General features: G+C 52.2%; 1 protein-coding gene across 1 annotated transcript in view; it reads left to right on the forward strand.

The window, feature by feature from the left end:
* The first annotated feature begins 9518 nt into the window (after positions 1 to 9518).
* chdh (choline dehydrogenase) overlaps positions 9519 to 26946 on the forward strand; it is a 37180-nt gene continuing 19752 nt past the window's right edge. Inside the window, 2 exon segments of the mRNA XM_031901264.1 lie at positions 9519 to 9749; positions 15715 to 16500. Of these exon segments, the coding sequence (XP_031757124.1) occupies positions 15762 to 16500 (739 nt within the window). The 5' untranslated portion in view covers positions 9519 to 9749; positions 15715 to 15761.

Below are 26946 nucleotides of genomic sequence, written 5' to 3' on the forward strand. Positions count from 1 at the left end.
AGCACCCCAAATCCCCCCCTAACTGGCCTTCAGGCTGGGCCCCCTTAGCCCATAACAAGGTTACAGATATATAGAAACATTGGGGTAACAGTCACCCCGCTATAGTTCCAGGGGTACCCAGGGCACAAATAAGCACTCACCCCAAATCCCCCCCTAACTGGCCTTCAGGCTGGGCCCCCTTAGCCCATAACAAGGTTACAGATATATAGAAACATTGGGGTAACAGTCACCCCGCTATAGTTCCAGGGGTACCCAGGGCACAAATAAGCACTCACCCCAAATCCCCCCCTAACTGGCCTTCAGGCTGGGCCCCCTTAGCCCATAACAAGGTTACAGATATATAGAAACATTGGGGTAACAGTCACCCCGCTATAGTTCCAGGGGTACCCAGGGCACAAATAAGCACCCCAAATCCCCCCCTAACTGGCCTTCAGGCTGGGCCCCCTTAGCCCATAACAAGGTTACAGATATATAGAAACATTGGGGTAACAGTCACCCCGCTATAGTTCCAGGGGTACCCAGGGCACAAATAAGCACTCACCCCAAATCCCCCCCTAACTGGCCTTCAGGCTGGGCCCCCTTAGCCCATAACAAGGTTACAGATATATAGAAACATTGGGGTAACAGTCACCCCGCTATAGTTCCAGGGGTACCCAGGGCACAAATAAGCACTCACCCCAAATCCCCCCCTAACTGGCCTTCAGGCTGGGCCCCCTTAGCCCATAACAAGGTTACAGATATATAGAAACATTGGGGTAACAGTCACCCCGCTATAGTTCCAGGGGTACCCAGGGCACAAATAAGCACTCACCCCAAATCCCCCCCTAACTGGCCTTCAGGCTGGGCCCCCTTAGCCCATAACAAGGTTACAGATATATAGAAACATTGGGGTAACAGTCACCCCGCTATAGTTCCAGGGGTACCCAGGGCACAAATAAGCACCCCAAATCCCCCCCTAACTGGCCTTCAGGCTGGGCCCCCTTAGCCCATAACAAGGTTACAGATATATAGAAACATTGGGGTAACAGTCACCCCGCTATAGTTCCAGGGGTACCCAGGGCACAAATAAGCACTCACCCCAAATCCCCCCCAACTGGCCTTCAGGCTGGGCCCCCTTAGCCCATAACAAGGTTACAGATATATAGAAACATTGGGGTAACAGTCACCCCGCTATAGTTCCAGGGGTACCCAGGGCACAAATAAGCACTCACCCCAAATCCCCCCCTAACTGGCCTTCAGGCTGGGCCCCCTTAGCCCATAACAAGGTTACAGATATATAGAAACATTGGGGTAACAGTCACCCCGCTATAGTTCCAGGGGTACCCAGGGCACAAATAAGCACTCACCCCAAATCCCCCCCTAACTGGCCTTCAGGCTGGGCCCCCTTAGCCCATAACAAGGTTACAGATATATAGAAACATTGGGGTAACAGTCACCCCGCTATAGTTCCAGGGGTACCCAGGGCACAAATAAGCACTCACCCCAAATCCCCCCCTAACTGGCCTTCAGGCTGGGCCCCCTTAGCCCATAACAAGGTTACAGATATATAGAAACATTGGGGTAACAGTCACCCCGCTATAGTTCCAGGGGTACCCAGGGCACAAATAAGCACCCCCAAATCCCCCCCTAACTGGCCTTCAGGCTGGGCCCCCTTAGCCCATAACAAGGTTACAGATATATAGAAACATTGGGGTAACAGTCACCCCGCTATAGTTCCAGGGGTACCCAGGGCACAAATAAGCACTCACCCCAAATCCCCCCCAACTGGCCTTCAGGCTGGGCCCCCTTAGCCCATAACAAGGTTACAGATATATAGAAACATTGGGGTAACAGTCACCCCGCTATAGTTCCAGGGGTACCCAGGGCACAAATAAGCACTCACCCCAAATCCCCCCCTAACTGGCCTTCAGGCTGGGCCCCCTTAGCCCATAACAAGGTTACAGATATATAGAAACATTGGGGTAACAGTCACCCCGCTATAGTTCCAGGGGTACCCAGGGCACAAATAAGCACTCACCCCAAATCCCCCCCTAACTGGCCTTCAGGCTGGGCCCCCTTAGCCCATAACAAGGTTACAGATATATAGAAACATTGGGGTAACAGTCACCCCGCTATAGTTCCAGGGGTACCCAGGGCACAAATAAGCACTCACCCCAAATCCCCCCCTAACTGGCCTTCAGGCTGGGCCCCCTTAGCCCATAACAAGGTTACAGATATATAGAAACATTGGGGTAACAGTCACCCCGCTATAGTTCCAGGGGTACCCAGGGCACAAATAAGCACTCACCCCAAATCCCCCCCTAACTGGCCTTCAGGCTGGGCCCCCTTAGCCCATAACAAGGTTACAGATATATAGAAACATTGGGGTAACAGTCACCCCGCTATAGTTCCAGGGGTACCCAGGGCACAAATAAGCCACCCCAAATCCCCCCCTAACTGGCCTTCAGGCTGGGCCCCCTTAGCCCATAACAAGGTTACAGATATATAGAAACATTGGGGTAACAGTCACCCCGCTATAGTTCCAGGGGTACCCAGGGCACAAATAAGCACTCACCCCAAATCCCCCCCAACTGGCCTTCAGGCTGGGCCCCCTTAGCCCATAACAAGGTTACAGATATATAGAAACATTGGGGTAACAGTCACCCCGCTATAGTTCCAGGGGTACCCAGGGCACAAATAAGCATCCCCCCAAATCCCCCCCTAACTGGCCTTCAGGCTGGGCCCCCTTAGCCCATAACAAGGTTACAGATATATAGAAACATTGGGGTAACAGTCACCCCGCTATAGTTCCAGGGGTACCCAGGGCACAAATAAGCACTCACCCCAAATCCCCCCCTAACTGGCCTTCAGGCTGGGCCCCCTTAGCCCATAACAAGGTTACAGATATATAGAAACATTGGGGTAACAGTCACCCCGCTATAGTTCCAGGGGTACCCAGGGCACAAATAAGCACTCACCCCAAATCCCCCCCTAACTGGCCTTCAGGCTGGGCCCCCTTAGCCCATAACAAGGTTACAGATATATAGAAACATTGGGGTAACAGTCACCCCGCTATAGTTCCAGGGGTACCCAGGGCACAAATAAGCACCCCCAAATCCCCCCCTAACTGGCCTTCAGGCTGGGCCCCCTTAGCCCATAACAAGGTTACAGATATATAGAAACATTGGGGTAACAGTCACCCCGCTATAGTTCCAGGGGTACCCAGGGCACAAATAAGCACTCACCCCAAATCCCCCCCTAACTGGCCTTCAGGCTGGGCCCCCTTAGCCCATAACAAGGTTACAGATATATAGAAACATTGGGGTAACAGTCACCCCGCTATAGTTCCAGGGGTACCCAGGGCACAAATAAGCACTCACCCCAAATCCCCCCCTAACTGGCCTTCAGGCTGGGCCCCCTTAGCCCATAACAAGGTTACAGATATATAGAAACATTGGGGTAACAGTCACCCCGCTATAGTTCCAGGGGTACCCAGGGCACAAATAAGCACCCCCAAATCCCCCCCTAACTGGCCTTCAGGCTGGGCCCCCTTAGCCCATAACAAGGTTACAGATATATAGAAACATTGGGGTAACAGTCACCCCGCTATAGTTCCAGGGGTACCCAGGGCACAAATAAGCACTCACCCCAAATCCCCCCCTAACTGGCCTTCAGGCTGGGCCCCCTTAGCCCATAACAAGGTTACAGATATATAGAAACATTGGGGTAACAGTCACCCCGCTATAGTTCCAGGGGTACCCAGGGCACAAATAAGCACTCACCCCAAATCCCCCCCTAACTGGCCTTCAGGCTGGGCCCCCTTAGCCCATAACAAGGTTACAGATATATAGAAACATTGGGGTAACAGTCACCCCGCTATAGTTCCAGGGGTACCCAGGGCACAAATAAGCACTCACCCCAAATCCCCCCCTAACTGGCCTTCAGGCTGGGCCCCCTTAGCCCATAACAAGGTTACAGATATATAGAAACATTGGGGTAACAGTCACCCCGCTATAGTTCCAGGGGTACCCAGGGCACAAATAAGCACCCCAAATCCCCCCCTAACTGGCCTTCAGGCTGGGCCCCCTTAGCCCATAACAAGGTTACAGATATATAGAAACATTGGGGTAACAGTCACCCCGCTATAGTTCCAGGGGTACCCAGGGCACAAATAAGCACTCACCCCAAATCCCCCCCAACTGGCCTTCAGGCTGGGCCCCCTTAGCCCATAACAAGGTTACAGATATATAGAAACATTGGGGTAACAGTCACCCCGCTATAGTTCCAGGGGTACCCAGGGCACAAATAAGCACTCACCCCAAATCCCCCCCTAACTGGCCTTCAGGCTGGGCCCCCTTAGCCCATAACAAGGTTACAGATATATAGAAACATTGGGGTAACAGTCACCCCGCTATAGTTCCAGGGGTACCCAGGGCACAAATAAGCACTCACCCCAAATCCCCCCCTAACTGGCCTTCAGGCTGGGCCCCCTTAGCCCATAACAAGGTTACAGATATATAGAAACATTGGGGTAACAGTCACCCCGCTATAGTTCCAGGGGTACCCAGGGCACAAATAAGCACTCACCCCAAATCCCCCCCTAACTGGCCTTCAGGCTGGGCCCCCTTAGCCCATAACAAGGTTACAGATATATAGAAACATTGGGGTAACAGTCACCCCGCTATAGTTCCAGGGGTACCCAGGGCACAAATAAGCACCCCAAATCCCCCCCTAACTGGCCTTCAGGCTGGGCCCCCTTAGCCCATAACAAGGTTACAGATATATAGAAACATTGGGGTAACAGTCACCCCGCTATAGTTCCAGGGGTACCCAGGGCACAAATAAGCACTCACCCCAAATCCCCCCCAACTGGCCTTCAGGCTGGGCCCCCTTAGCCCATAACAAGGTTACAGATATATAGAAACATTGGGGTAACAGTCACCCCGCTATAGTTCCAGGGGTACCCAGGGCACAAATAAGCACTCACCCCAAATCCCCCCCTAACTGGCCTTCAGGCTGGGCCCCCTTAGCCCATAACAAGGTTACAGATATATAGAAACATTGGGGTAACAGTCACCCCGCTATAGTTCCAGGGGTACCCAGGGCACAAATAAGCACTCACCCCAAATCCCCCCCTAACTGGCCTTCAGGCTGGGCCCCCTTAGCCCATAACAAGGTTACAGATATATAGAAACATTGGGGTAACAGTCACCCCGCTATAGTTCCAGGGGTACCCAGGGCACAAATAAGCACTCACCCCAAATCCCCCCCTAACTGGCCTTCAGGCTGGGCCCCCTTAGCCCATAACAAGGTTACAGATATATAGAAACATTGGGGTAACAGTCACCCCGCTATAGTTCCAGGGGTACCCAGGGCACAAATAAGCACTCACCCCAAATCCCCCCCTAACTGGCCTTCAGGCTGGGCCCCCTTAGCCCATAACAAGGTTACAGATATATAGAAACATTGGGGTAACAGTCACCCCGCTATAGTTCCAGGGGTACCCAGGGCACAAATAAGCACCCCAAATCCCCCCCTAACTGGCCTTCAGGCTGGGCCCCCTTAGCCCATAACAAGGTTACAGATATATAGAAACATTGGGGTAACAGTCACCCCGCTATAGTTCCAGGGGTACCCAGGGCACAAATAAGCACTCACCCCAAATCCCCCCCAACTGGCCTTCAGGCTGGGCCCCCTTAGCCCATAACAAGGTTACAGATATATAGAAACATTGGGGTAACAGTCACCCCGCTATAGTTCCAGGGGTACCCAGGGCACAAATAAGCACTCACCCCAAATCCCCCCCTAACTGGCCTTCAGGCTGGGCCCCCTTAGCCCATAACAAGGTTACAGATATATAGAAACATTGGGGTAACAGTCACCCCGCTATAGTTCCAGGGGTACCCAGGGCACAAATAAGCACTCACCCCAAATCCCCCCCTAACTGGCCTTCAGGCTGGGCCCCCTTAGCCCATAACAAGGTTACAGATATATAGAAACATTGGGGTAACAGTCACCCCGCTATAGTTCCAGGGGTACCCAGGGCACAAATAAGCACTCACCCCAAATCCCCCCCTAACTGGCCTTCAGGCTGGGCCCCCTTAGCCCATAACAAGGTTACAGATATATAGAAACATTGGGGTAACAGTCACCCCGCTATAGTTCCAGGGGTACCCAGGGCACAAATAAGCACTCACCCCAAATCCCCCCCTAACTGGCCTTCAGGCTGGGCCCCCTTAGCCCATAACAAGGTTACAGATATATAGAAACATTGGGGTAACAGTCACCCCGCTATAGTTCCAGGGGTACCCAGGGCACAAATAAGCACTCACCCCAAATCCCCCCTAACTGGCCTTCAGGCTGGGCCCCCTTAGCCCATAACAAGGTTACAGATATATAGAAACATTGGGGTAACAGTCACCCCGCTATAGTTCCAGGGGTACCCAGGGCACAAATAAGCACTCACCCCAAATCCCCCCCAACTGGCCTTCAGGCTGGGCCCCCTTAGCCCATAACAAGGTTACAGATATATAGAAACATTGGGGTAACAGTCACCCCGCTATAGTTCCAGGGGTACCCAGGGCACAAATAAGCACTCACCCCAAATCCCCCCCTAACTGGCCTTCAGGCTGGGCCCCCTTAGCCCATAACAAGGTTACAGATATATAGAAACATTGGGGTAACAGTCACCCCGCTATAGTTCCAGGGGTACCCAGGGCACAAATAAGCACTCACCCCAAATCCCCCCCTAACTGGCCTTCAGGCTGGGCCCCCTTAGCCCATAACAAGGTTACAGATATATAGAAACATTGGGGTAACAGTCACCCCGCTATAGTTCCAGGGGTACCCAGGGCACAAATAAGCACTCACCCCAAATCCCCCCCTAACTGGCCTTCAGGCTGGGCCCCCTTAGCCCATAACAAGGTTACAGATATATAGAAACATTGGGGTAACAGTCACCCCGCTATAGTTCCAGGGGTACCCAGGGCACAAATAAGCACTCACCCCAAATCCCCCCCTAACTGGCCTTCAGGCTGGGCCCCCTTAGCCCATAACAAGGTTACAGATATATAGAAACATTGGGGTAACAGTCACCCCGCTATAGTTCCAGGGGTACCCAGGGCACAAATAAGCACCCCAAATCCCCCCCTAACTGGCCTTCAGGCTGGGCCCCCTTAGCCCATAACAAGGTTACAGATATATAGAAACATTGGGGTAACAGTCACCCCGCTATAGTTCCAGGGGTACCCAGGGCACAAATAAGCACTCACCCCAAATCCCCCCCAACTGGCCTTCAGGCTGGGCCCCCTTAGCCCATAACAAGGTTACAGATATATAGAAACATTGGGGTAACAGTCACCCCGCTATAGTTCCAGGGGTACCCAGGGCACAAATAAGCACTCACCCCAAATCCCCCCCTAACTGGCCTTCAGGCTGGGCCCCCTTAGCCCATAACAAGGTTACAGATATATAGAAACATTGGGGTAACAGTCACCCCGCTATAGTTCCAGGGGTACCCAGGGCACAAATAAGCACTCACCCCAAATCCCCCCCTAACTGGCCTTCAGGCTGGGCCCCCTTAGCCCATAACAAGGTTACAGATATATAGAAACATTGGGGTAACAGTCACCCCGCTATAGTTCCAGGGGTACCCAGGGCACAAATAAGCACTCACCCCAAATCCCCCCCTAACTGGCCTTCAGGCTGGGCCCCCTTAGCCCATAACAAGGTTACAGATATATAGAAACATTGGGGTAACAGTCACCCCGCTATAGTTCCAGGGGTACCCAGGGCACAAATAAGCACTCACCCCAAATCCCCCCCTAACTGGCCTTCAGGCTGGGCCCCCTTAGCCCATAACAAGGTTACAGATATATAGAAACATTGGGGTAACAGTCACCCCGCTATAGTTCCAGGGGTACCCAGGGCACAAATAAGCACTCACCCCAAATCCCCCCTAACTGGCCTTCAGGCTGGGCCCCCTTAGCCCATAACAAGGTTACAGATATATAGAAACATTGGGGTAACAGTCACCCCGCTATAGTTCCAGGGGTACCCAGGGCACAAATAAGCACTCACCCCAAATCCCCCCCTAACTGGCCTTCAGGCTGGGCCCCCTTAGCCCATAACAAGGTTACAGATATATAGAAACATTGGGGTAACAGTCACCCCTACATTATATTTCTGCACCCCAGACTGTGAGTTGGGGGGGGATCTCAGTTGGTTTCAGTCACAGAACAGATTAATCTTTGGACTCAGTTTATTCCCATTTCAGTTAATATTTAACTCCGACTCTGTTCTCAATCCAATTTGCTGAACAGACAATAGAAAAGTATTTGGATAATAGTAAAATTTGCCTTTTTGCTTAAAATCTATATATCGCACTCTCATTACTGCCCCCCCCTTATATATTTATATATAGTGACCCCCCCTTAACTGCCCCCCCCCCCCCCCCCCCAGTGTAACCAATCCCAACTGGGCCAGCCTTTCCCCATAACTGAGCCCATTCCCTTTATCAGCTTAGTCGCTCTTCCCTGTACTTTCTCTATTTCATTACTGCCCCCCCTTATATATTTATATATAGTGACCCCCCCATAACTGCCCCTTCCCCAGTGTAACCAATCCCAACTGGGCCAGCCTTTCCCCATAACTGAGCCCATTCCCTTTATCAGCTTAGTCGCTCTTCCCTGTACTTTCTCTATTTCATTACTGCCCCCCCCTTATATATTTATATATAGTGACCCCCCCTTAACTGCCCCTTCCCCAGTGTAACCAATCCCAACTGGGCCAGCCTTTCCCCATAACTGAGCCCATTCCCTTTATCAGCTTAGTCGCTCTTCCCTGTACTTTCTCTATTTCATTACTACCCCCCCTTATATATTTATATATAGTGACCCCCCCTTAACTGCCCCTTCCCCAGTGTAACCAATCCCAACTGGGCCAGCCTTTCCCCATAACAGATCCCATACCTGTACAGATAAATAAGCTGGAAAGCAGAATACCCGGCGCCTCTGGTTCGGCGACTGTAGAAATTACTCAGATGACTTTTACTTCCCCTTTACATTTAGTGTAAGAAATAAACACTCACCAGTAAATACTAAATTACATGTTTTGGTTTGTGAAATACTTATTGGCTCGTTAGTAAGCCCCACCCCCTTACAGTAATGGGCTCGCAGCCTGGGCACCTTGGCCCCTTGGCAAAACAGGAAGGTTGGGGTTTATGTCCATTCATGCCCCCCCAGCCCCCGCGCCTGAGGGCAGCAGAACAAAGATATAAATAAAGCAAAAAGCACAGATCAGACTTAGTTCAACCAAACAGAGAGGTGAACTTCCCCTTTAAGGTGCTGGCGCAGGGCCAGGGAGTTGCAGTTCCCTTTAAGGTCTGGCCCTGCCCCCGGCATATCTGGGCACATTCTGGCACCAACGGGGCAGGGAGCCAACTCTTTCCCAATACTCCCAGCAGCCCTGACAGTAATGTGGCACCTGGGGCCCCCGAGCCGCACAGTAAGGAGACTGCAGCCTCACACAGTAATGTAAGTAGCCCTGTCATACAGTGTATTCCCAGGGGCCCCCGAGCCGCACAGTAAGGAGACTGCAGCCTCACACGGTAATGTAAGTAGCCCTGTCATACAGTGTATTCCCAGGGGCCCCCGAGCCGCACAGTAAGGAGACTGCAGCCTCACACGGTAATGTAAGTAGCCCTGTCATACAGTGTATTCCCAGGGGCCCCCGAGCCGCACAGTAAGGAGACTGCAGCCTCACACGGTAATGTAAGTAGCCCTGTCATACAGTGTATTCCCAGGGGCCCCGCTGTACTTACCTGCCCTGTAACAACTACCCTAAGGCTGTGTGTGTAGCAACGGGATAGGGAGAGTAGTAAGGCACAGTGGTGTTAGAGGAAGTGGCAATACTGGTGGGGTATATGGGAACGTGAGATGGTGTCGGGGGTAGGAATGTAATGTGTAGTATGGCTTTGGGGCAGTAATGATGGGACAGTGTGTATAGTAAGGCAAGGGGGTACCATGGGATGGGGCTGTAACTGGGGGACGGTGTGTATAGTAAGGCAAGGTGGTACCATGGGATGGGGTTGTAACTGGGGGACGGTGTATAGTAAGGCAAGGGGGTACCATGGGATGGGGCTGTAACTGGGGGACGGTGTGTATAGTAAGGCAAGGTGGTTACCCATGGGATGGGGCCTGTAACTGGGGGACAGTGTGTATAGTAAGGCAAGGGGGTACCATGGGATGGGGCTGTAACTGGGGGACAGTGTGTATAGTAAGGCAAGGGGGTACCATGGGATGGGGCTGTAACTGGGGGACAGTGTGTATAGTAAGGCAAGGGGGTACCATGGGATGGGGCTGTAACTGGGGGACAGTGTGTATAGTAAGGGCAAGGGGTACCATGGGATGGGGCTGTAACTGGGGGACAGTGTGTATAGTAAGGCAAGGGGGTACCATGGGATGGGGTTGTAACTGGGGGACAGTGTGTATAGTAAGGCAAGGGGGTACCATGGGATGGGGCTGTAACTGGGGGACAGTGTGTATAGTAAGGCAAGGGGGTACCATGGGATGGGGCTGTAACTGGGGGACGGTGTGTATAGTAAGGCAAGGGGGTACCATGGGATGGGGTTGTAACTGGGGGACAGTGTGTATAGTAAGGCAAGGGGGTACCATGGGATGGGGCTGTAACTGGGGGACAGTGTGTATAGTAAGGCAAGGGGGTACCATGGGATGGGGCTGTAACTGGGGGACGGTGTGTATAGTAAGGCAAGGTGGTACCATGGGATGGGGCTGTAACTGGGGGACAGTGTGTATAGTAAGGCAAGGTGGTACCATGGGATGGGGCTGTAACTGGGGGACAGTGTGTATAGTAAGGCAAGGGGGTACCATGGGATGGGGCTGTAACTGGGGGACGGTGTGTATAGTAAGGCAAGGTGGTACCATGGGATGGGGCTGTAACTGGGGGACAGTGTGTATAGTAAGGGCAAGGTGGTACCATGGGATGGGGCTGTAACTGGGGGACGGTGTATAGTAAGGCAAGGGGGTACCATGGGATGGGGCCTGTAACTGGGGGACGGTGTGTATAGTAAGGCAAGGGGGTACCATGGGATGGGGCTGTAACTGTGGGACAGTGTGTATAGTAAGGCAAGGGGGTACCATGGGATGGGGCTGTAACTGGGGGACAGTGTGTATAGTAAGGCAAGGTGGTACCATGGGATGGGGCTGTAACTGGGGACGGTGTGTAATAGTAAGGCAAGGGGGTACCATGGGATGGGGCAGTAATGATGGGACAGTGTGTATAGTAAGGCAAGGTGGTACCATGGGATGGGGTTGTAACTGGGGGACGGTGTGTATAGTAAGGCAAGGGGGTACCATGGGATGGGGCTGTAACTGGGGGACGGTGTGTATAGTAAGGCAAGGGGGTACCAATGGGATGGGGCTGTAACTGGGGGACGGTGTGTATAGTAAGGCAAGGGGGTACCATGGGATGGGGCTGTAACTGGGGGACGGTGTGTATAGTAAGGCAAGGGGGTACCATGGGATGGGGCTGTAACTGGGGGACGGTGTGTATAGTAAGGCAAGGGGGTACCATGGGATGGGGCTGTAACTGGGGGACAGTGTGTATAGTAAGGCAAGGGGGTGAGAGGGGATGCTGGGAGTTGCAGGTGGCCCAGGTGTATGTAAATTACACCAGTTGCTGTAACAGCTGGCGCTAAGGATCGTGGGTAACGGGCCCCTCAGGAATCTGACAGAACCTGTCGCTCGGGGGGGGGTAACTCTGCAATTTAATTAATTATCAGAATCTCAAATAACATTAAAGCTGCACCGGCGCCAACACATTCTGTACTGAGTCGGACTGAGCAGCAAAGTGTCACGTGTCTGTCCCTGTCTGACCCACAACCTGATACTGACTGGGAACGCTCTGGGCATTGTTACTGCCACGTCCGCCATCTTCTACTGGAACCCAGTGCAGCTTGTAATTGGGCCTGGCTGGTTATACTGGGTCTGGCATACTGGGGCCTCCATGTTGGGATGGTGGGGCAACATGGAGACAGTAGGGCAAGATGGAGACAGTAGGGCAAGATGGGGACAGTAGGGCAAGATGGAGGCAGTAGGGCAAGATGGGGACAGTAGGGCAAGATGGAGACAGTAGGGCAAGATGGGGACAGTAGGGCAAGATGGAGGCAGTAGGGCAAGATGGGGACAGTAGGGCAAGATGGAGACAGTAGGGCAAGATGGAGACAGAAGGGCAAGATGGGGACAGTAGGGCAAGATGGAGGCAGTAGGGCAAGATGGAGGCAGTAGGGCAAGATGGAGACAGTAGGGCAAGATGGAGACAGTAGGACAAGATGGAGACAGTAGGACAAGATGGAGACAGTAGGGCAAGATGGGGACAGTAGGGCAAAGATGGAGACAGTAGGGCAAGATGGAGAAGTAGGACAAGAGGAGAAGTAGGGCAAGATGGGGACAAGTAGGGCAAGATGAGACAGTAGGAGATGGAGACAGTAGGGCAAGATGGGGACAGTAGGGGCAAGATGGAGACAGTAGGGGCAAGATGGGGACAGTAGGACAAGATGGAGACAGTAGGACTAGATGGAGACAGTAGGGGCAGATGGGACAGTAGGCAAGATGGAGGCAGTAGGGCAAGATGGAGACAGTAGGGCAAGATTGGAGACAGTAGGGCAAGATGGAGACAGTAGGCAAGATGGGAGACAGTAGGACTAGATGGAGACAGTAGGGCAAGATGGGGACAGTAGGGCAAGATGGAGGCAGTAAGGCAAGATGGAGACAGTAGGGCAAGATGGAGACAGTAAGGGCAAGATGGGGACAGTAGGGCAAGATGGAGGCAGTAGGGGCAAGATGGAGGCAGTAGGGCAAGATGGAGACAGTAGGACAAGATGGGGACAGTAGGGCAAGATGGAGACAGTAGGGCAAGATGGGGACAGTAGGGCAAGATGGAGGAGTAGGGCAAGATGGAGACAGTAGGGCAAGATGGAGACAGTGGGGCAAGATGGAGACAGTGGGACAAGATGGAGACAGTGGGGCAAGATGGAGACAGTGGGACAAGATGGAGACAGTAGGGCAAGATGGGGACAGTAGGGCAAGATTGGGGACAGTAGGGCAAGATGGAGGCAGTAGGGCAAGATGGAGGCAGTAGGGCAAGATGGGGACAGTAGGGCAAGATGGAGACAGTAGGGCAAGATGGGGACAGTAGGGCAAGATGGAGGCAGTAGGGCAAGATGGGGACAGTAGGGCAAGATGGAGACAGTAGGGCAAGATGGAGACAGTAGGGCAAGATGGGGACAGTAGGGCAAGATGGAGGCAGTAGGGCAAGATGGAGGCAGTAGGGCAAGATGGAGACAGTAGGGCAAGATGGAGACAGTAGGACCAAGATGGAGACAGTAGGACAAGGATGGAGACAGTAGGCAAGATGGGACAGTAGGGCAAGATGGAGACAGTAGGGCAAGATGGGGACAGTAGGGCAAGATGGAGACAGTAGGGCAAGATGGAGACAGTAGGACAAGATGAGACAGTAGGGCAAGATGGGGACAGTAGGGCAAGATGGAGACAGTAGGACTAGATGAGACAGTAGGGCAAGATGGGGACAGTAGGGCAGATGGAGACAGTAGGGCAGATGGGGACAGTAGGACAAGATGGAGACAGTAGGACTAAGATGGAGACAGTAGGGCAAGATGGGGACAGTAGGGCAAGATGGAGCAGTAGGGCAAGATGGAGACAGTAGGGCAAGATGGAGACAGTAGGGCAAGATGGAGACAGTAGGGCAAGATGGAGACAGTAGGACTAGATGGAGACAGTGGGCAAGATGGGGACAGTAGGGCAAGATGGAGGCAGTAGGGCAAGATGGAGACAGTAGGGCAAGATGGAGACAGTAGGGCAAAGATGGGGACAGTAGGGCAAGATGGAGGCAGTAGGGCAGATGGAGGCAGTAGGGCAAGATGGAGACAGTAGGACAAGATGGGGACAGTAGGGCAAGATGGAGACAGTAGGGCAAGATGGGGACAGTAGGGCAAGATGGAGGCAGTAGGGCAAGATGGAGACAGTAGGGCAAGATGGAGACAGTGGGGCAAGATGGAGACAGTGGGACAAGATGGAGACAGTGGGGCAAGATGGAGACAGTGGGACAAGATGGAGACAGTAGGGCAAGATGGGGACAGTAGGGCAAGATGGGGACAGTAGGGCAAGATGGAGGCAGTAGGGCAAGATGGAGGCAGTAGGGCAAGATGGGGACAGTAGGGCAAGATGGAGACAGTAGGACAAGATATAGACAGTAGGGCAGATGGAGACAGTAGGGCCAAGATGGAGACAGTAGGGCAAGATGGGACAGTAGGACAGATGGAGACTGTAGAACAAGATGGAGGCAGTAGGGCAAGATGGAGACAGTAGGGCAAGATGGGGACAGTAGGACAAGATGGAGACTGTAGAACAAGATGGAGGCAGTAGGGCAAAATGGGGACAGTAGGGCAAGATGGAGACAGTAGGACAAGATGGAGACTGTAGAACAAGATGGAGGCAGTAGGGCAAGATGGGGACAGGAGGGCAAGATGGAGACAGTAGGATAAGATGGAGACAGTAGGGCAAGATGGAGACAGCAGGGCAAGATGGAGACAGTAGGACAAGATGGAGACTGTAGAACAAGATGGAGGCAGTAGGGCAAGATGGGGACAGTAGGGCAAGATGGGGACAGGAGGGCAAGATGGAGACAGTAGGACAAGATGGAGACTGTAGAACAAGATGGAGGCAGTAGGGCAAGATGGGGACAGTAGGGCAAGATGGGGACAGGAGGGCAAGATGGAGACAGTAGGACAAGATGGAGACAGTAGGACAAGATGGAGACTGTAGAAACAAGATGGAGGCAGTAGGGCAAGATGGGGACAGTAGGACAAGATGGGGACAGGAGGGCAAGATGGAGACAGTAGGACAAGATGGAGACTGTAGAACAAGATGGAGGCAGTAGGGCAAGATGGGGACAGTAGGGCAAGATGGGGACAGGAGGGCAAGATGGAGACAGTAGGATAAGATGGAGACAGTATGGCAAGATGGAGACAGTAGGGCAAGATGGCGACAGTAGGGCAAGATGGAGACAGTAGGACAAGATGGAGACAGTAGGGCAAGATGGAGACAGTAGGGCAAGATGGAGACAGTAGGATAAGATGGAGAAAGTAGGGCAAGATGGAGACAGTAGGGCAAGATGGAGACAGTAGGGCAAGATGGGGACAGTAGGCAAGATTGGAGACAGTAGGGCAAGAATGGGGACAGTAGGGCAAGATGGGGACAGTAGGGCAAGATGGACAACAGTAAGAGGCAAGATGGAGACAGTAGGACAAGATGGAGACAGTAGGACAAGATGGAGACAGTAGGGCAAGATGGGGACAGTAGGGCAAATGGAGCAGTAGGCAAAGATGGAGACAGTAGGGCAAGATGGAGACAGTAGGGCAAGATGGGGACAGTAGGGCAAGATGGAGACAGTAGGACAAGATGGAGACAGTAGGGCAAGATGGGGACAGTAGGGCAAAATGGAGACAGTAGGGCAAGATGGAGACAGTAGGGCAAGATGGAGACAGATGGTGAACTTTCATTTCCGCTATAGAGATATTGGTTTGGACCCAATAGAATTTTTAGAACTTTCTGTGCTTCCCTATTGGGTTGATTCGGAGGATATTACAGAACCTGTTCTGCTCCATTGACACTAAATAATTTGCTTTATTGATTTCAGATTTGTGTTTCCCCAATAACCAATAACTTTCAGACCCCCCGGACCCCATGGCTCACTTGTTTAAGGCCATATGCAGGCTGGAAAGGTCCGGCAGAACCTCCCATAATGTAACGGTATTACAGTCAGTACTTGGGCCCATCGGGGTACAACCGACCCATACATGTGGCTTCTCCACGCAACCCTCAGGCAGAACCGACTCCTATAGTTACATCATTGTTGGGGCCGGTTCTGCTGGATGCGTCTTGACCAACCGCCTCTCAGAAGCCCCAGAGGACTCGGTTCTGGTGCTGGAAGCCGGCCCCAAGGACCTTCTGCTTGGGTGCAAGAGACTGTCATGGAAGATCCACATGCCGGCCGCCCTTATGTACAACCTCTGTGACGACAAATACAACTGGTTCTATCACACGGAACCCCAGGAACACATGGACAACCGGGTCATGTACTGGCCCAGAGGGAGGGTGTTGGGTGGTTCTTCTTCGCTAAACGCCATGGTGTATGTCCGGGGCCACGCCGAAGACTATAACCGGTGGAGCAGGGAAGGTGCCGCTGGGTGGGATTATGGCTACTGTTTGCCTTATTTCAAGAAGGCCCAAACGCACGAGCTCGGTTCTGATACCTACAGGGGCGGGACTGGACCTTTGCACGTGTCACGGGGAAAAACCAATCATGTTCTTCACCGAACCTTCATCCAAGCTGGGCAGCAGGCCGGGTACCCAATCACCGACGACATGAACGGCTTCCAGCAAGAAGGACTTGGGTGGATGGACCTGACCATATAAGAGGTAGGTACAGTGGGTGGTACCCCAGGATTGGACCTCTAGTACCGCTCGAAAATAACGGAAATGGTCTTCACCTGGGAGAGAGCAACGACGGGATCCCCAATTTTCAGGTCATCAGCATCCCCACCCCCGGACAGCATCGCAGCTGGGGGGAGTTATTGCCCCTCACATCAAGTACGCACTTCCTCTCATAGCATAGGCTGCGAAATACATGTTTATTTAAACTCATGGGGGAGATAGAGATGGGACAGTAGGGCAAAATGAGGGCAGTAGGACAGATGGAGACAGTAGGGGCAAGATGGAGACAGTAGGACACAGATGGAGCCAGTAGGGCAACATGGAGAACAGTAGGCACAAGATGGAGACAGTAGGCAAGATGGAGACAGATAGATAGACAAGTGATGAGGACAGTAGGGCAACTGGAGAAGTAGGGCAAGATGAAGACAGTAGGGACAAGATGGAGACAGTGGGCAAGATGGAGACAGTAGTGCAAGATGGAGACAGTATAGGACAAGATGGGGACAGTAAGGCAAGAATGGAGACAGTAGGTAGATGAGATAGGACACATAGCACAATGAAGAGGACAAGATGGGAGACAAGTAGGGCAAGATGGAGACAGTAGGACACGATGGGAGACAGAAGACAAGATGGAGAAAGTAGGCAGATGCTGGACAGTAGGACAAGATGGAGACAGTGGGCAAGATGGAGACAGTAGGGGAAGATGGGAGCGTAGACAGATGGAGACAGTAGGGCAGATGGAGAAAGTAGGCAAGATGGGACGTAACACGATGGAGACAGTAGCGACAAGATGAGACAGTAGGTCAGAGATGGGACAGTATAGGGACCGATGGAGACAGTAGGCAGATGGAGACAAGGCAAGATGGAGACAGTAGGGCAAGATGGCAGACGTAGGACACGATGGGAGACAGTAAGAAAGGATGGGGATACAGATAGGACAGATGGATGACAGTAGGACACGATGGGACAGTAGGACAAGATGGAGAAAGTAGGGCAAGATGGAGACAGTTAGGGCAAGATGGAGAACAGTAGGACAAGATGGAGAAAGTAGGGCAGATGAGACAGTAGGACACGACTGGAGACAAAGTGACAAGTGAGAAAGTAGGGGCAGATGGGACAGTAGACACGATGGAGACAGTAGGACAAGATGGAGACCAGTAGAGCAAGAATTGAGACAGCAGGGCAAGATGGACGTAGGGCAAGATGTAGACAGTAGGGCAAGAATGGAGACAGTGGAACGTGAGACAGAGGCAAGAATGGAAAGTAGGGCAGATGGAGACAGTAGGACACGATGGAACAGTAGGACAAGATGGAGACAGTAGGACAAGATGGAGACAGGCAGGGCAAGTGGACAGTAGGACAAGATGGAGACAGTAGGACACGATGAGCAGTAGGACAAGAGGAAGACGTAGGGCGAAGATGGGACGTAGGGCAAGAGGAACAGTAGGCCAAGATGGAGACAAGTAGGGAAGATGAGCGTAAGGACAAGATGGAGAATAGGAAGATGGAGAAGTAAGATGAGACAGAGGCAAAGAGACAGTACAAAGCAGTAGACAAGTGAGACGAGCAAGATGGAGACAGTAACGATGACAGAGGCCAGATGGAGAAGAGGGCAGATGGAAGTAAGACTTGAGACGAGACAAGATGGGAAGAGGTGCAAGATGGAGGACGTGTAGGACAGAGGAGACAGTAGGAAGAGTCAAGTGGAGTACGAGTGGAGACAGTGAACGAGGGAGACAAGATGGAGCGAGAGACAGTAGGACAAGATTGAACAGTAAGGGCAGATTAAAGAGCAAGATGGGAAGTGGAGAGACAGTAGGACAAGCATGGGACCATGTAGGTGCAAGATGGAGACAGAGTGGAAGATGGAGGACAGTAGGAACGCATCGCGAGACAGTAGGCAAGAATGAACAGTAGGTCAAGATAGAAGAGACACTGGATACGTACAGATTGGGACACAAATGAAGTGGGCAAGATGGACAGTAGGCGAGGACGGAAAGATGGGGACAGTAGGAACATAGATTGGGACAGTAGGACACGATGGAGACAGTAAGGACAAGAATGGAGAAAGTAGGGGCAAGATGGGACAGTAGGCAGATAGAAGTAGCAAGTGGAGAAGTAGTGGCAAGATGAGAGAAGACGGACGAAGCGGGAGTGGGAGTGGAGACAGTAGGACACGTGGGGACAGTAGGCACAGATGGAGAAGTAGGCAAGATGGAGACAGTAGGACCCAGATGGGACAGCTAGGGCAAGATGGAACAGTTAGGGCAAGATGGAGACAGAGGGACAAGATGGAGACTAGGAGATGGAGACAGTAGGGGCAAGATGGAGACAGCTAGGCACGATGGAGACAGTACGATTAGACAGTAGACAACGCGACGGCAAGATGGACAGTAGGGCAAGATGGAGACAGTAGGCACGATGGAGCAGTAGACAACGACTGACAGTAGACAGTAGAAGGGCAAGATGGGACAGTAGGGAAGATGGGCAGACAGTTAGGCGAACGTAGGAGACAAGTTGGGAGCAAGATGAGAGCAAGTGGACGTTGGAAGTGGCACGATGGAAGGGAAGTAAAAAAAGGGCAGATGAGACAGTAAGCAGAGGACAAGTAGGGCAGAATGGCACAGTAGGACAAAGAGGGGACAGTGGCGATGAAGACGGAAGATGGGCAGTAGGACAAATGGAGACGTAGAAGCGAACAGCTAGGACAAGATGAGAAGTAGAAGAGGACAGGGCAGATGAGACATAGGGCAAGATGGAGACAGTAGGACAGATGGAGACAGTAGGACAAGGAGTAGGCAATGGGAAAAAGCAAGATGGAAGCACAGCAGATGGAGACAGTAGGCACAGAATGGAGACAGTAGGACATGACAAGATGGAGACAGTAGGCAGGGAGACAGTAGGACACGATGGACAGAAGGACAAGATGAAAGTAGGGCAAGATGGAGACAGTAGGAAGTGGATGACAGTAGGAGCAGGAATAGGGAAATGAGATAGACAAGTGGAAGTAGGCAAGATGGAAAGAAGAGGCAAAGGAGCGAGACAGATGGACAGTGGAACAATGAAGCAGAGGCTCAAATGAGAGACACGATGGAGACGAGGACAAATGAGAAAGCAGATTGGGAGACGGAGGGCAAGATGGAGGAACAGTGGGCAAGATGGAACAGTCCGGACAGATGGAGACAGAGGAACATAGACAGAGAAGATGGGACAGTAGCACACATGGAGATCAGTGGACAGTAGAGTGAGACAGAGGCAAGATGGAGACAGTAGACACGATCGGAGACAGTAGGCAAGAGTGGAGACAGTAGGACAAGAGAGAACAGTCGGGCAGAGGACAGTACAAGATGGGACGTAGGACAGAGGAGCAGTAAGGGCAAGTGAGAGTAGGGCAAGAGGAACGGCAAGATGGACAGGGCGATGGGACAGTGGGCAAATAACAGATAGGAATGGACGAGAGGCACGAGAGGTAGACGAGGAGACAGAGGGACAAGAAGTGGAGGCGTGGAGCTAAGATGGGGACGAGTAGGACAGAGGGAGACAGGGCAAGAGGCTAACGATGGGAGCAGGTAGGACAAGATGGAGAAGTGAGGACAGAGTAGACAGTAGGACACGAGGGAACAGAGACTAAGTGAGCAGTACAGATTGGGACAAGGAGTGGAGACCCAGAGGGCAGATGGAGACATAGGCAGAGATGGACATAGGACACATGGAGACGTAGGCAAGGATGGACAGTAGGGCAAGATGGAAGTAGGCAGAGGAGCTAGGAAAGAGGGACAGTAGAAGATGGGCAGAGGACACGTGGGCAGACAGACAAAATGGGAACAGTGAAAGGGACAGAGCGATGGGACAGAGGACACCGATGGGAACGTAGGGGCGATGGAGACGTAGAGAGCGATAAAGTAGAGGAACAGCAGGAGACAGTAGGGCAAGAATGGAGACCCAGTAAGAGACAGAAAGATGGAGACAGAAGGACAAGCATGGAGAAGTAGGAACGAGCAGACAGTGCAAGGATGGAGACAGGAAGGGAAGATGGAACATAGATAGATGGAGACAGTAGGGGCAAGATTGGAGACACAGGCAAGAGGAGGGAGGAAAGGTTAAGGGCTAGAAGGGCCAATTTAGGATGGAGACCAGTTAGGACAAGATGAGGACAGAGGACAAGATAGGGACGAGTAGCACGGCAAGATGGAGACAGTAAGGACACAAGATGGAGACAGAGGGCAAGATGGAGAACAGGAGGGCAAGATAGGACAGTAGCAAGTGGAGAGTAGACAAGATGGAGGACAGTAGGACAAGATGGAGACAGTAGGACAAGATGGAGACAGTAAGGGCACGATTGGGCAGTGAGCAAGTATGGGGAAGTAGGAAGATGGAGACAGTAGGGCAAGATGGAGACAGATAGGCAAAATGGAGACAGATAGACAGAGCAGTGGCAAGGGAGACAGTAGACAATGGGACAGAGGACTAATGGAGACATAGGACATGATGGGTAGGGGCAAGATGGAGAGAGGAAGAGGAGCAGAAGATAGACGTAGGACAGATGGGATGGAAGAGGAGACAGACGAAGCATGAAATGGAAAGAACGTAGGCGAGGAGCAGACAGATGACAGAGAAAGATGAAATAGGGCAACGATGGAGACGTAGGACAATGGAGAAAGAAGGGACCAGATGGACTAGGGCAAGAATGGAGACAGCAGGACAAGATGGGGAAGGGCAATGACGAGAGTGCACAGAAGGGAAACAAGAGGAGCAAGATGGAGACAGCAGGGCAAAGAATGGAAATGGAGACAGTAGGGCAAGATGGAGACAAGTAGGACAAGATTGAATGACAGTAGGACAGATGGAGAAGGAGACAGATGGGCAGAGGCAGTGGAGAACAGTTAGGGCAAGATGGGGACAGTGGGCAAGATGGAAGCAGTAGGGCAAGATGGAGACAGTAGGTGCAAAATTGGAGACAGTTAAGGGAAAGATGGAGACAGTAGGGCAGATGGAGACAGTAGGGACAACGATGGAGACAGTAGGAACAAGATGGAGACGTAGTGCAGGGCACAGAATGAGGACACGTTCAAGGGAACGATGGAGCAGTAGGACACGATGGAGGACAGATAGGACACGGATGGAGACAGTAGGACAATCGATGGAGAGCAGGTAGGACACAGGTATGGAGACAGTAGGGAAAAGATGGAGACAGTTAGGGCAAGAATGGTGACAGTAGGACAGATGGAGACAGTAAGAGCAAGATGGGGAAGTAGGGACAAGATGGAGGACAGTAGGACAAGATGGAGAAACAGAAGGGCAAGATGAGGACAGTAAGGACAATGAGAGACAAAGCAGGCAAGATGGAGACAGCAGGACAGATGGAGACGCTAGGGCAGATTGGAGACGTAGGGCAAGATGGGACATTAGCAAGATGGAGACAGTGGCAGATGGGACATGGAAGAGACATGACAATGGACAGTAGCAAGTGAGGACGGAACGATGGAGAAGTAGGACAAGATGGAGACAGTAGGAAGATGTGGAGACCGTAGGCAAGGATGGGACAGTAGGGACAGATGGAGAGTTAGGGCAGATGAGAAGGTTAGGGCAAGTGGAGACAGTAGGAACAAATGAACATCTAGGCAAGATTAAAGTGGACACGATGGAGACAGTGTAGGACAGATGAGACAGTAGGACATATTGGAGGACCGTTAGGCAAGAGGGACAGTGGACACGTGGAGACAGTGGACACGAGTGGGAGACAGTGACCGATAGACAGTGAGGACAAGATGGAGAAGTTTAGGCAAGGAGACTAGGCAGAGGACAGGAAAGATGGAGACAGTAGAGCAAGATGGGGACGAGGACAAGATGGGACAGTAGACAGATGGGGACAGTAGGACCAAAGATAGAACAGGAGGACAAGATGGAGACGTAGGGCAAGATGGACAGTGAGAACAAGAGTGGAGACAGTGGCAAGAGTGGAGACAGGTGGGCAAGTGGGGACAGTAGGACCAGATGAACAGTAGGGCAAGAGGAGACAGAGGGCAAAAAGACGTAGGACAAGAGGAGCGTGGGCAAGATGCGAACCGATAACAGTAACAAAATAACCAGAGACATCTGAAGTGAACGAAAAGCAGCCGGGCCGGCGCGGGTGTTGGGGTCCGCCACACGGGCGCGCGGAGGGCAAGCGCCAGCGTAGATATGCGCCGGCGCGGTCGGCGCGGCCGACGATGCCGCACATGGCCGCGCGTCTGGCGGTTGCGTTTCCGCAGGGCGCGGACTAAACGCGCGTCGTAGCGCGGGCGCCCTGCGCTTAGGCCGCCGAGCGGCACGGGGGCGCGAAATTACGGCACGCCGCGTATGACGCACGCCGCCGTTTTGGACGGCAGTAGCGTTGTTTCGGTACCGGCCTGCGCGCATGCTCCTGCGAAAAATAACGGACGCCACAAAAAAATATCTGTCAAATGAGTTATCAAAATAAGAAGGGAAAGCACGACGCGCGTTTAGTCGCGCGCCCTGCGCGGTAACGCACGCCCAGACGCGCGCCCATGCTGCGATCGTTCCGGCCGCGCGACCGCGCCGGCGGCATATCTACGCTGGCGCTGCGCGCGCCCGGTGCGGACACACGCGCCACGGAGCACACGAGCTGAAACTGTCTCCATCGTGTCCTACTGTCTCCATCTTGCCCTACGGTCTCCATCATGTCCTACTGTCTCATCTTGTCCTACTGTCTCATCGTGTCCTACTGTCTCCATCTTGCCCTACTGTCTCCATCTTGTCCTACTGTCTCCATTTTGCCCCTACTGTTCCATCTTGCCTACTGTCTCCATCTTGTCCTACTGTCCCCATCTTGCCCTACTGTCTCCATTCTTGCACTACTGTCTCCATCTTGTCTACTGTCTCCATCTTGCCCTACTGTCTCCATCTTGTCCTACTGTCTCTATCTTGTCCTACTGTCCCATCTTGTCCCTACTGTCTCCATCTTGTCCCTACTGTCCCCATCTTGCTCTACTGTTCTCCATATCTTGTCCTACTGTCCCCATGCTTGCCCTACTGTTCCATCCCTTGCCCTACTGTCTCCATCTTGTCCTACTGTCTCCATCGTGTCCTACTGTCTCCATCGTGTCCTACTGTCTCCATCGTTGTCCTACTGTCTCCATCTTGCCCTACGGTCTCCATCATGTCTACTGTCTCCATCTGCCTACTGTCTCCATCGTGTCCTACTGTCTCCACTTGCCCTACTGTCTCATCTTGTTCCTACTGTCTCCATCTTGCCCATGTGTCTCCATCTTGCCCTACTTGTCCCATCTTGCCCTACTGTCCCATCTTGCCCTACTGTCTCCATCTTGCCTACTGCCCACTTCTACTGTCTCCATTGTCCTACTGTCTCCATCTTGTCCTACTGTCTCCATCTTGCCCTACTGTCCTTCTTGCCCTGCTGTCTCCATCTTGCCCTGCTGTCTCATCTTGCCTGTGTCTCCATCTGCCCTGCTGTCTCCATCTTGCCCTACTGTCCCATCTGCCCTTCTTTCTCCATCTTGTCCTACTGTCTCCATCTGCCTACTTTCTCCATCTTGTCCTTCTGTCTCCATCGTGGTCCTACTGTCTCCATCTTGCCCTACTCTGTCTCCATCTTTCCTACTGTCTCCCATCGTGTACCTACTGTCTCCATCTTGTCCTACTGCTCCATCGTGTCCTACTTGTTCTCCATCTTGTCCTACTGTCTCCATCGTGTCCTACTGTCTCCATCTTGGCCCTACGGTCTCCATCCATGTCCTACTGTCTCCATCTTGTCCTACTGTCTCCATCGTGTTCCTACTGTCTCCATCTTGCCCTACTGTCCTCCATCTGTCCTACTGTCTCCATTTTGCCTACTTCTCATCTTGCGCTACTGTCTCCATCTTGCCTACTGTCCCCATCTTGCGCCTACTGTCTCCATCTTGCCTATCTGCTCTTCCTCTGTTCCTACCTGTCTCCATCTTGTCCTACTGTCTCCATCTTGTCCTACTGTCTCCATCTTGCCCTACTGTCCCTTCTTGCCCTGCTGTCTCCATCTTGCCTCTGTCTCCATCTTGTCCTACTGTCTCCATCTTGCCCTACTGTCCCATTTGCCCTTCTTTCTCCATCTTGTCCTACTGTCTCCATCTTGCCCTACTGTCCTTCTTGCCCTGCTGTCTCCATCTTGCCCTACTGTCTCCATCTTGCCCTACTGTCTCCATCTTGCCCTACTGTCCCATCTTGCCCTTCTATTCTCCATCTTGTCCTACTGTCTCCATCTTGCCCCTACTTTCTCCATCTTGTCCTCTCTGTCTCCATCGTGTCCTACTGTCTCCATCTTGCCCTACTGTCTCCATCTTTCCTACTGTCTCATCGTGTCTCTACTGTCCATCTTGTCCTACTGTCTCCATCGTGTCCTACTGTCTCCATCTTGCCCTCCTGTCTCCATCTTGCCCTACTGTCTCCATTTTGTCCTACTGTCTCCATCGTGTCCTACTGTCTCCATTTGCCCTACTGTCTCCATCTTGTCCTACTGTTCCATCTTGTCTACTGTCTCCATCTTGCCTACTGTCCCATCTTGCCCTACTTTCTCCATCTTGTCCTACTGTCTCCATCTTGTCCTACTGTCTCCATCTTGCCCTACTGTCTCCATCTTGCCCTACTGTCCATCTTGCCCTACTGTCTCCATCTTGCCTACTGTCTCCATCTGTCCTACTGTCTCCATCTTGTCCTACTGTCTCCATCGTTGTCCTACTGTCTCCATCTGCCCTACTGTCTCCATTCTTGTCACTACTGTCTCCATCTTGCCCTACTGTCTCCATCTTGCCCTACTGTCTCCATCTTGTCTACTGTCTCCATCGTGTCCTACTGTCTCCATCTTGCCTACTGCTCCATCTCTTGCCTCTTTCTTCCATCTTGCCTACTGTCTCCATCTTGCCCCTACTGTCCCATCTTGCCCTACTGTCTCCATCTTGCCCTACTGTCTCATCGTGTCCTACTGTCTCCATCTTGCCCTACTGTCCCATCTTGCCCTGCTGTCTCCATCTTGTCCTACTGTCTCCATCTTGTCCTACTGTCTCCATCGTGTCCTACTGTCTCCATCTTGCCCTACTTTCTCCATCTTGTCCTACTGTCTCCATCGTTGTCCTACTGTCTCCATCTTGTCCTACTGTTCGTCCATCTGTCTTTACTGTCTCCATCTTGTCCTACTGTCTCCATCTTGCCCTACTGTCCCCATCTTGCCCTACTGTCTCCATTCTTGCCCTATTGTCTCCATCTTGTCCTACTGTCTCCATCTTGTCCTACTGTCTCATCTTGACCTACTGTCTCCATCTTGTCCTACTGTCTCCATCGTGTCCTCTGTCTCCATCTTGCCCTACTGTCTCCATCTTGCCCTACTGTCTCCATCTTGTCCTACTGTCTCCATCTGCCTACTTGTCCATCTTGCCTACTGTCTCCATCTTGTCCTACTGTCTCCATCTTGCCCTATTTCTCCATCTTGTCCTTCTGTCTCCATCGTGTTCCTACTGTCTCCATCTTGCCCTACTGTCTCCATCTTGTCCTACTGTCTCCATTGTGTTCCTACTGTCTCCATCTTGCCCTACTGTCTCCATCTTGCCCTTTTCTCCATCTTGCCCTACTTTCTCCATCTTGTCCTACTGTCTCCATCTTGTCCTACTGTCCATCTTGCCCTACTTGTCTCCATCTTGCCCTACTGTCCCATCTTGCCCTACTGTCTCCATCTTGTCCTACTGTCTCCATCGTGTCCTACTGTCTCCATCTTGTCCTACTGTCTCCATCGTGTCCTACTTGTCTCCATTCTTGCCTACTGTCTCCATCTTGTCCTCTGCTCATCTTGCCTACTGTCTCCATCTTGCCCTACTGTCTCCATCTTGTCCCTACTGTCTCCATCTTGTCCTACTGTCTCCATCTTGTCCTACTGTCTCCATCTTGCCCTACTGTCTCCATCTTGCCCTACTGTCCTCCATCTTGCCCTACTGTCCCATCTTGCCCTACTGTCTCCATCTTGTCCTACTGTCTCCATCGTGTCTACTGTCTCCATCTTGCCCTACTGTCCCATCTTGCCCTGCTGTCTCCATCTTGTCCTACTGTTCTCCATCTTGTCCTACTGTCTTCATCGTGTCCTACTGTCTCCATCTTGCCCTACTTTCTCCATCTTGTCCTACTGTCTCCATCGTGTCCTACTGTCCATCTTGCCCTACTGTCTCCATCTTGCCTACTGTTCCCATCTTGCCCTGCTGTCTCCATCTTTGTCCTTACTGTCTCCATCTTGCCCTACCTCACTTGTCTCCCATCGTGTCCTACTTCTCCATCTTGCCTTTACTTCTTTCCTACTTCATCTTGTCCTTACTGTCTCCATCGTTGTACTCTACTGTCTCTTCCATCTTGCCCTACTTTTCTCCATCTTGTCCTAACTGTCTCATCTTGCCCTTACTGT

Source organism: Xenopus tropicalis, chromosome 4, assembly GCF_000004195.4.
Source record: "Xenopus tropicalis strain Nigerian chromosome 4, UCB_Xtro_10.0, whole genome shotgun sequence".
In the NCBI taxonomy this organism is placed as follows: domain Eukaryota; kingdom Metazoa; phylum Chordata; class Amphibia; order Anura; family Pipidae; genus Xenopus; species Xenopus tropicalis.